The following is a 10,523-nucleotide window of genomic DNA, read 5'->3' on the forward strand; positions in this document are numbered from 1 at the left end:
TGTTGCCTGGCCAGCTTCTTCCCTTGGAAACCTCTTTTCCAGATGAAATACTCCTAGGTTTACCACTCTGGGCCCACCATTTTGAACAAGATACTTACGGTGAGCAACTATATTGTGAGGTTCAGGATACAGTTTAACTTCAGTGTCTCCTCCAACCTCAATGCACAAAGCTCCCCTGCAATTCCAGGGGCAGAGGCTGTCTGCCCCAACCAGCTCAGCGGCTCCTTCAAGGGAAACACACTGAGCCTCCACTGGAAGGAGTGATCTGAGACTTGTCAGGTGACACATTGTCTGCTATTTGGGGTTAGAAGAGACTGACTGCAGCTCCACAATGCTCCACCTTTAGTCAATACTGGAGAGCTGATACTGGCACCCCTCCCCTCTGTCCTGTCCTAGGGAGCAAACAGGGTGGAATGTGAAGGTGTGGGACCAGCTGCATGATTCTGAACCTGGCCTTCCAGACCCATTAGGTCACATTAGTCCCCTGGAAACCAAGTCTTTGTTCAGCCAAGGGAACCTCCTTAAATGCAAATAGGGGGGCCCCACCTTTCACACCCTAGAGACAAAGTACTCCTTCCTCCTGGTCATGGCCATTAGGGATTCTGTTGACTGGCCTCTACCACCAATGCCCCTCCCCCTTCTTCCTGCACTTTCTATAGATAACAGCGGGTATGCCATGAGGGGCCCTTGGATACCTGAAGTGAGTGGAGAGAGGTGAGGTTCAATATTTGAATTCCTGACCACGCCACCCAAAAAGTCTCAGTCTACCCAGATGACTTCCTGTCTAACAAGGCTTACAGCAGCTGTGTTTTCAGAGCCACGCCCACCCCCCCCCCCCCAACCCCAGGGCGGGGTGGGCGTCCCCGTCCACTCTTCACCCTATTTATCAGGGTTCTAGTAGTCTTTCAGGAGAAGACCAGCTGAGATGCAGACACCACTCCTGCTGGGGCTCTGGCTCTTGCTGTAGCCGGCACTAATCGAGGCCTGGACACCCAGGCTGAGTTGCTGAGCAATCTGGGAGAGGGGATGGTGGCTGGGAAAAAGGGGAGCTAGCAAACAGACGGGAAACATGGGAAGAAGGGATGGCCCCTGGGCTGAATCCTTTATTTTACCCTCATTGGCCCAGACTCCACCCTAGCTGCTCCCAGTGTGAGGGGCTGGACTCCCGCTCAGTTGCGTATTTGGGTTGTTGGTTTGCTCCGTGTCCCCAGGAGGGGCATGTGTTTCCTGCAGTGTCACGAATGAGGGCCCCGAGGGTGTAAGGCTCCAGAGAGTGGGGAGCCCAGGTGTCGGGGATAGCCAGGTCTCCATCCAGCCATCCAATCAGCAAGCCTTTCCAGCTCCCTCTGGAACCCAGTCATTCATTTTTTCCTTTCATTTGTATTCGGATTAAAGATGCCCTTACTAGTTTTTTTCTAGACCGCGGTGTCGCGGCCACTCCCCTAACAGAACCTGGACCAATCATCTACAGCTCCGCCCTTTGTTCACCCCGACTTATTGTCCCCTAATTGCAGCATTCCGTCCTAAGGCCCGATTTGCTTTGTTTGGTAATTCGGTTGCTTACCCTCAGATATAACTTGTCCCGGGGGAGGGGCCCTCAGCTTGGATTTCTTCAGCTGCTGCGGTCACCAAGGCGACTATCGCAACGCCCCTTCTCTTCACCCCGGGAAAGCCTCCAAAGGGCCCGTCACCGTGACAACGAACTCTGGAGGTTCTGCGAGCGCAGAAGCCGCGCCCAGTCTCGTGGACGCGGAGGAGCAAAACGAAACAAGGACAGGCTCAATGCGCCTAAGGCCACGCCCCCTGGAGAAGGCCCCTTCCAGACCTTCTGCGTCCAGGGTCTCTTAACTTCACCGCAAGTCTTCCTGGACCTCTCAGGGCGACCCCTTCAGGGAGCCCAACCTCAGCCCCTCTAATGCCTTCTCGTTGCGCTTTTATTCAAGAGAGGGAGTCAAAGGGTGCTGTACAATCCCTTCTGCCTCCCCTTTGCCCCTTTTGCTTCGAAAACAGTCCCCGCTGTCTGATTCTTTTTGTCACTTATTCAACGTTTATATCGGTGCCAGGTGCTCCTCCCCAGTTCGCCATTACTCTGACTTTTCCCTAAAATAATTATATTTTTATCGTGCCAAGTCTCTTCAGGTGAACGCAGTGGTGTGTGTTTTTCTCTCGTATTTTTTCTTTCGCGTCCGCCTTTCTTGGTGTGTTTCCATCCTTTCGTCCTAGCTTCCTCATCAGCAGCCCCAAGACCGGATGATTCTTGAATAATCAGCAGGGAATCCTCGGGCTGGGCCCGGCCCCAAACCTTCAGACCGGAAGCTGGTGCAGGTGGAGCGTTCTTGGAAGCCGAGGACTTGCCGTAGCCCACCCGACCCTTAAAGCTAAAAACCTGAGTCTTTCACACAGACTGATCTGGCCAGATTTCGACGGAGCAGGCGAGGTGGGCCCAGGAGGCCCCCCGGCGGAGGGAGCGTATGGGGCGCCTGGCGCAGCATCCGGGTATGGGAGGGATGTTGGCACCAAAGTGCCACCTTCCGGGGAAGCCGCATAGTACTTTAGGTGATCCGCCAGGGCAAGCTTCCCTGGTGGCTCAGTCGGTAAAGAATTCACCTGCAGTGCGCGAGACCTGGGTTCAATCCCTGGGTTGGGAAGATCCCCTGGAGGAGGGCATGGCAACCCACTTCAATATTCTTGCTTGGAGAATCCCCATAGACAGAGGAGCCTGGAGGGCTACAGTCCATGGAGTCGCCAAGAGTCGGACACGACTGAGCGACTAAGTATACACACACACACCCCTGAGCGACTAAGTACACACACACACACACACACACACACACACACACACACACACACACACACACACACACACACACACACACACACACACACACACACACACACACACACACACACACACACACACACACACACACACACACACACACACACCAGGGCAGGATGCCTGGGTCCCCACGAAGCGACACACACACACACACCAGGGCAGGATGCCTGGGTCCCCACGAAGCGCGCGACTCGACCTTCTCAGGTTTCTCTCCAGCCGCCTGGCCAAGAGCTGAGCTTGGGCTGGGGGCCGCCCTCGCGTCTTCCCAAAAGCCCTGAGGTGCAGCCAGGCACGGAGAGCGAGCTCACAGCGCCAGAGCCGGTGGGCACCGGAGATCAGACCCACTGACCTGCGGTTGAGCTGAGGCGGGACCGGAAAAGCAGGGGGGTGGGGGTGTATGGAACGGCTCTGGTTTTCTGGCACCCCTACTGGACTGAGTAGGGTCACTCACGACTCAGGTGTCCTCGCTTTTGGATTTCTGACACGTCTTCCCCATCCTGAAAAATAGTATCACAGTCATCCCCTTTTGCAAGTCCCTTCCTCACCTCACAGTCCAAGTCCAAATCTGTCTAGTCTTCCTTCTAATGCTGCTCAGAGTCATTCACTTGTCGGCTTCCCTCTCTTCTGCTAGACCAGGCCGCCATCTTGTGACTGAACTCAGGAATAGCTTCCTAACTGATTTCCCCGCCTCAGAAATCTTTTACAAACAGAAATCTGATCTTGTACTCTTCTGCTGAAATCTCTTTGTCAGTGGTTTGCACTGCCCAAGTTCTCCCAGAAACACTCTTCCCCTTACTCCCTCATTGTTGACTGGTCTCTCATTCTAGATTGTGCTCTGTGAGGGCAGGGACTTTGTGCAGTATTGTATCCCCAATACCTGATGCAGTGATCTAACGAATGTCTGTTGAATTAATATGAAAGAAGGTTCCCCTCTCCTTCCCCCATCTCCCCCATCCTTGTTTCCAAACCAGGATGTTAGGGCCATGGGTGAGGACACTCAGTCTCTTGGCTGTAGATTCTAGCATTGATTTCCACTCCAAAAGGATGTTGCCTCCCCCTTTCCTCTTTGCCCACTTCTCTTCAGCCAATATAAGGCCAAAGTGGAGGCTGGTGGGCAGTCATGTATGTTATGGAAGGCCATGCAGGTAACCAGAATCAAACCCTGTACATAGTCCTCTTAATAGTGCTGGTCACGATGAGCTTGGTGTTTGGTAAGTGTTTCAATGGGGTCAGAAGGGTTTCCTAACCTGCTGGATACAGAAACCCTGATACCAAGTATCTGAATACATGTACCAAGAACATTCAGGTAAAACCAGGCAGGAGGAAAGATGGGATGGGTGGGCGTGGTGGGATAATATCAGACTGATAACAGACTGATATTCACTCTGAGGAAGATTGCTGGTGACTACCCCAGGGCTGTCTCACTCAATGGCAATAACCTAAATGGAGATACTAAGGGGAATCTCTTCGAATCTGAGGGCAATACAGAATGGGGAGGGTTGGGGGAACGTGCCAGATGACAGCCTCAGGATACACAGCGTAGAACAAGGCTAAGTTCAGCCTGATAACTCCACTTGGGTGCAAAGCACCGTCTACACAGAAACCAGATCCAAAGTGTTTGCTCAGCATCTGCTTCATACAAGTGCTCTGCTGGGTCTGAAAGTGGGTTTTGGGGGCTCAGTAACATGTGATCTGGGCCCGGGACCAGAGGAGGAGGGAGATGAATATGGTGTAGTTGGGGAGGGCTTTGGTGGACAACGTTTCATGAGTCTGTTCAGTTAAAGGACAACCAAACAAAGAATGTGGCCCTGGGCTGTTTGAAGTCTCCTGGCTACAGAAAGGAGAGATTCTTCCTGTCCTGTGATGATACGCTCTGAGGTTTTCACACTCTGAACATTACAGATTAAGAAAGCATATTCAAAAGAGAATCTGGGGGTTGGGTGAGGGACAGTGAAACCAAGTCACAGAGGAAGCACTGTCTTAACAGGGCTGCTAAAAGTTGGAATGAACTGCCTTGGCCTAACCTTTAATTTAGAGGCTTGTAGAGTGCTAAGCATGTTAGCCCCTCAAATGCATGTTGAATGAATGAGTTCCTCATTTCAAGAGGTATGAGAGTAGAGAGTGGAGATTTTTTATGAGAACTAAAGCTTCTGATGTTAGATTAAGCCTGATATTTTTCAGGAATTGGTGATTTTATGGTTTTCTGAGTAGGGAGGTAGGAGGGAACAGTGGGGTTGATCAGTCTGGGAATTAAGTGGGTTTGGGGTCAGTGCTTCTCTGTGTTCCAGGTCAGTCTGAGATATATGATCAAGAACCCATTAGACAGAAATATTTCAACGAATACCTAAGCTGCTATCGATGCCTCTTTGAGACCAAGGAGTTGGGATGCCTTCTGGGATCTGACACCTGCCTTGTCCCAAAGGGCAGCAGCTGCATGACTCTGCTCATAAAGAACAGTAAGCTGCCTCTTCCTTTCATCTTGGGTCCAGTCCATTCCCGAACTGAGTCTCTACCAGCCTTCTAAGCGGCACCCCAACTGGTTCCCACAACTCTAAGATACTGTTCTATCACTCCCTCTCTCCTTTCCTTTAGAGCTACTCCACATCCCTACTTCCATTCCTCTTGCCTTCTTGGCTCACCCTCCTTATAACACCCAGCCTCGCAGGCCTGGAGTTCCCAGATCCGCTGGCCTTTCCTCGGGCTGCCTTCTCCCCGTCTGTCAGCAGTAGTTCCTGCCAGCACCATTCTTCTGCTACCTCTTCCACTGCTTCTTCTCAGCCTCTTTCACTGAGTCTTGCCTTTTTCTTCGGGAGCCTTAACAGTTCGTGTTCACCAGAGTTTGGTCTTTTGCTGTCTTCCTCTTTACTCTCCCAGAGGAACTTTTTAAAAAACATTTATTTATTTAAGGTGCACCAGGTCTTAGTTGCTTCATGGGATCTTAGTTGCTTAGTGGGATCTTTCGGTTGCAGCATGCGGGATCTAGTTCCCTGACCAGGGATCAAACCTGGGGCCCCTGCATTAGGATCTCAGAGTCTTGGCCACTGGACCACCAGGGAAGTCCCTGTCACTGTGTTTTGAATGGCTTTTTCCCACCAACCTTCCATGGGAAACTTCCACAGAGTTCATGGCTGGTGACTCCCTGGCATTCCCTGACCCTGTCCAGTTTCAGGGATCTGCCTTTCTGGGGTCTAGGAAGGGGTAGGGGGTCAGTGATGGTCAGTCTCTGTGGCATGAGGGGATGGGAGGGCTCGGGGCTTTGCCTCGGACCTCCATGTCACTGATTGTTGCTGTCCGTCCCCAGACAGTGGTTTTGAGACCATGGTGAGTGACTGCCGCAGCAAGGAACAGATGAGTGACTGCTCATACACCCGCGCCTCTCCAGTGTTTGGCTTCTGGATATTCTCTCGATGCTGCTTCCAGAATTTCTGCAATAACCCTCAGAAGAGAAGCTTATATGTTCCTTAGAACTTCTGTAGAGACCTCAGGAGTACAATCCTGCCAATTTCCAGCCGCCCTCCTGATTTCCACCTGGGGACAGTTGGGACACTGTCCGGCCTCTCCAGAGCAGCCCTCCCTGCCAGCCTCAGCAACAGTTACTAGACCCCAGCCCTATCTGCCTCTTGATTGATGCCCCTCAACACCCCTCAATTTCCACTCTGTCCTTTCCCACTCTCCCTCTGCAGAATTCTCTGCAGTTTTCCTTCAAGTCCTCAGTCTGACATTGTTCCTCCTGTCTGCTCCCACCTCAAGGATACCCCTTTGCCCTGCTTCATTTCTTTTCCGACAGTCCTCTCGCCCCAGGTCCCCAGCTGTTTCTCCAAAATAAATAGATGCACAAACTGTTTGGTTTGCCTCTCTCTTCTGGTGGATATGGAGGTTGAGGAATGTGGTACTACCGGACTGTTCCATCATGGGGGCAGGTAATGGGCTCCCCGACATTCGGAGCTCGGCTCCTGCTTTGCCCTGCTGTGTCTGACTCAGCTCTCAGGTCAAGAGAACTGGAAGCCCTCCTGTGGCTAAAACCGGAAGGGTAGTGGATGTCCTCAGAAATGCTGTCAGATCCAGAGCTGGGTGTGGGCTGGCCAAGGAGGTCCCTGGGGGTATGCTGGTGGGAGTGGAGCTATGAAAGAACCAGTCCCAGGGAGGAGAGGGTAGGGAAGGAGTTCTGTGGAGAGAACAGAACAGAACTCCTAGACAGGCCTAGTGTCCTCTCTAATCCCAGGCTAATTTCGTTTTTCAAGGATCATGGTAACTCACCTTGATTTCAGGCCTTGGGCTTCTCAGCTTCTAAGGCTGCCTTCCAGTTTGACTTGCTAGAGCTGTACAGACCTGGGCCTTTGACTTATACTGAAGTCAGAGGTCATGGGGGATAACATGCAGGCAAGAGAGGAACATAGTGGCTTGTACCTCTTTACCTCCAACTGCTTCCTGATCTAGAAACAAACATTGGTTTCTCCCACCAGCGCACAGGCCACAGAAATCCAAGTGCAAAATGTTGTATAGGTAAGAGTATATCCTGTGTGATGTCACTTTTACCAAGAACACAATGAAATTCAGGACAGTGGCTACTCCTGACAGGGACAGGGGAGGGTCCAAGAGGGGGCCCGAAGGCAGCTTTAGGTGCTGATAAAGGCCTTTATGCTAACTTGGCGAGTGGTATAACACAGGTGTTTAAGTTTACAAAAACCCATCTAAAAGTGTGCCAACAACTCTATGGCCAAAATGGTTTAAAACTAAATACGGCAAAACCAGTGTGCTTTGTCTCTAAGGCATATCTGTTTTCAAGCCCATAACTTCTATTTGTGTGCATACACTGATACACATTCTCTCAATCTTGAGACTCTATCTCTACTTGAGAGGTGACCACAGAGGCCGAGACCAACTTACCCAAGTGACAGAGGAGCTGGGGTTGGGCCTCCTAGCCACAGAGATGCACTTTTCAGAAAAGTTTCATAATCCTGCTACTGGGTCACCAGATTCAGAGGAGTGGATACCTGACTGCCCTCATCTGCTTGTCCTGGTGCTTCTTAATACCAGGCCTGGCTCAGAGCGGTGTGTCGTGTGTACTGAATGCATGGGGAGGTTTGAGTTATGAAAATTCATTACTGCTTTCTGCATGTTTGCAGTTCTTCAAATTACAATCAAAGGGCCTGCCTCTGCAGCCTTACCTGTGTACTCTGTACTCCCCCACCCCCTTCACCTAGACTTCCCACACAGCCGGCCCTGGATGCCAGGACCCTGGAAAGAGCGCACGTGCCTCGGCTCCAGGTGACTCTGAGACACAGACCTGTTGTGTTTGCTCTTGTGTTTTCATGGTTTTTTCCTTCCTCTTGTGGAAAAACCTGACATCACCTGTGAACTTCCTAGATTTTGGAGGGTATGTTTAAGGCTGGCAAGATTCATAATCCTCATACTTTGATCTCCAGCCGAGCAGAGGGTGGGATGGATGTGGGCTGTTTGAGGCAGGCCATTGAGGAAGCCACAAGGCCAAGTGAAGTGGGTAGGGCTCTACAACGCTGTTTGAACCCCACGCCCAGTTACCTTTAACTTGTCTACACCTGCCCACACCTGACCCTGCCCCCATCAAAAATGTGACACAGACTCTGGCCAGTTTGTTTATTGTGGAGGACTAGGGAGTGCAAAACAAAGGACAGACCCCCTCCTCTCCCTGGGAATCTGTGCAAGTGGGTGTCATGGCTCAGGGATGTGAAGTGGAGCTGAGGAAGCCAGAGACTGGGAAAAGAGATGAGAGCAGGCAGCGGACCAGGCAGGAGCACGGGTGGTAGACAGTGAAGGAGGGGCGCCACAGTGCTCAGCCAGGAAACCTGCACAAAGTCCAGTCTCACCCGTTCTGATGCAAGTTCAGTCTGGCACAAGCTTTCAGAGCTAGGTATCGGAGAGTGCAAACAGCCAGATTGAGAGAGATCAGGAAGATGGGGGGTAGGGTGGGGGTGATGGGACACTCAGTTAACAGGACAGTGTTGAGAAAACCACTGTGCCTTTCCCAGGTCAGCCTAGGCAGAATCCGCATTTGAGATTATCTTCTAGGTGGTCGATGGGCTCTGGGTACAGTGCCAACTGCTTTTTTGGGGGAGGAGACTAGACCAAACCATAGAGACACTGGAAGGACAAAGGAAAGGCAAAGGAAAGGAAGACTGAGAACTTACAGACCCCAGAGTGTGAGTGTTCTGAGAAGACAATGCATGATGCTGGGGTGTCAGGAGTGAGATGCTAGATCAGAGAGAAATCTATCTGCGACGGGAAAGATGTCAGGGACCAGCCCAAGGAAGAGTCAAAAGTCCAGAACTGTTGAGAAACAAGTATATGCTGCGCAGGTCAGCAATGGACAAACTCAGATTCATGGGTGGGCCAGCCAGGGGGTCCAGGCCTTCAGAAGGCTCCTTCCCAGCAGGGAAGCTGGGCAGGGGCAGTGACAGGTTCAGGGTTTGGTAGAACCACAGGATCTGGGACTGAGACAGGGGCAGAGCCAGGGACCTGTCAAGGGGCTCAGGCGAGGCACTCTGGAGCTGGGGACTGTACCAGGAGTTGCAGTAGTCATACTGGCAGCACTGGGCCGAGTACCAGTACTCTGAGATGTAGGTGGGGAGCTTTTCTTGGCAGCGGTAGGAATTGTGTTGTCCACAGCCTCGGATTAAGAAGCGAGCTTTGTTTTCTGGAGAAGAAGGGACAACTAATAACCCTTGCTGCCTCCCATAGTCACCAAACCTGGTACCCCTTCCACAGACCTGCCCATCCCTCACCTAGACCCAATTTCCTTTCCAGACTCCTGCAGAAGAGGCCGGAAGAAATTAGCTTAATTGGCTCCCCAGAACCCCAGACTCCTCCCCTACCAGAAACCTCCATCTCCTTAGACCTCAGGCCCCAAGCAGCCCTCATTTACAAGAGGAGACAATGCCATGGGCTGTCTAGCCAGTGGCCCTTTCCCTGCCTGACTCAACTCACCATAATTGATGCTGATCACCATGCATGGGGATGAGCTGCTAATAGTGCACTTCTCCGAGCCTGAAATGCATCCTACAGCAGGATTTTCTAAGAGGCAGAGGTGGCAGGTCCGGACTTCAGAAACAGGAGCTGGGGAAGCAGAAGACATGGATGGTGGTGTTGGCCCACTCCAAGTTCCCTACCCTGCAACATCCCGCTCACCCACCGCCACCCTCTCCCTGTACTCAGCCACCCCTCCTTCCCTGCCCCTGCCCCACTTACCCTTTCCCACCGTGAAGCCCACCATGACCAGTGCACCTATAAGCATGTGGGCCTTCATCATGGACTTCTGGGGAGAGGGGCAGTCCCTGAGGGGTGCCCAGAAACCCCACCTTCCCATGACCACGCTCCTTGAGCCTGAACTGCAGGGTGGTTCTGACAGGTAGTCTGGGCAGGAGGGTGGTTCTGACAGTCTGGGCAGGAGCTGCTGTAGGTACAAAGCTATACTCCTCCCTGAGGCAGGAAGCAATTAGCTTGGCAGGAGAACATGTCCTCACCCACCTGGTCTGGTTCCTGAATGTGGGAGCTGCAGCCCAGACAGGGGCAGTATCTGGGCCCCAATCCAGCAGTCTACTTTTGTCCTGAGTGTCCCTCAAAGATCTGTCCCTGCCCCTCCAGGGTCCATGGATTAGTTTCATTCTCTGGTACCATCTGCCATCCTCCCTACACAACAGGGCCAGTC

At 52.2% G+C, this 10,523-nt stretch overlaps 2 protein-coding genes across 2 annotated transcripts; one reads left to right on the plus strand and one right to left on the minus strand.

Moving 5' to 3' along the window:
• The first annotated feature begins 4,034 nt into the window (after nucleotides 1-4,034).
• Nucleotides 4,035-6,679, plus strand: LY6G5C (lymphocyte antigen 6 family member G5C). The gene is made up of 3 exons (XM_086370569.1): nucleotides 4,035-4,050; nucleotides 5,128-5,295; nucleotides 6,141-6,679. The coding sequence occupies exons 1-3, from the start codon at nucleotides 4,035-4,037 to the stop codon at nucleotides 6,302-6,304; spliced, it is 348 nt and encodes a 115-aa protein (XP_086226695.1). The 3' UTR covers nucleotides 6,305-6,679.
• Nucleotides 6,680-8,441: 1,762 nt separating this feature from the next.
• Nucleotides 8,442-10,260, minus strand: LY6G5B (lymphocyte antigen 6 family member G5B). Its single transcript, XM_086369392.1, has 3 exons — nucleotides 10,064-10,260; nucleotides 9,803-9,931; nucleotides 8,442-9,512 (listed from the first exon to the last, which is right to left on the minus strand). The coding sequence occupies exons 1-3, from the start codon at nucleotides 10,179-10,181 to the stop codon at nucleotides 9,109-9,111; spliced, it is 651 nt and encodes a 216-aa protein (XP_086225518.1). The 5' UTR covers nucleotides 10,182-10,260; the 3' UTR covers nucleotides 8,442-9,108.
• Between the last annotated feature and the right edge of the window lie 263 nt (nucleotides 10,261-10,523).

Source organism: Bos grunniens, chromosome 23 (assembly GCF_055505025.1).
Source record: "Bos grunniens cultivar Pamir isolate PY7600 chromosome 23, Bosgru_T2T1.0, whole genome shotgun sequence".
Classification (NCBI taxonomy): domain Eukaryota; kingdom Metazoa; phylum Chordata; class Mammalia; order Artiodactyla; family Bovidae; genus Bos; species Bos grunniens.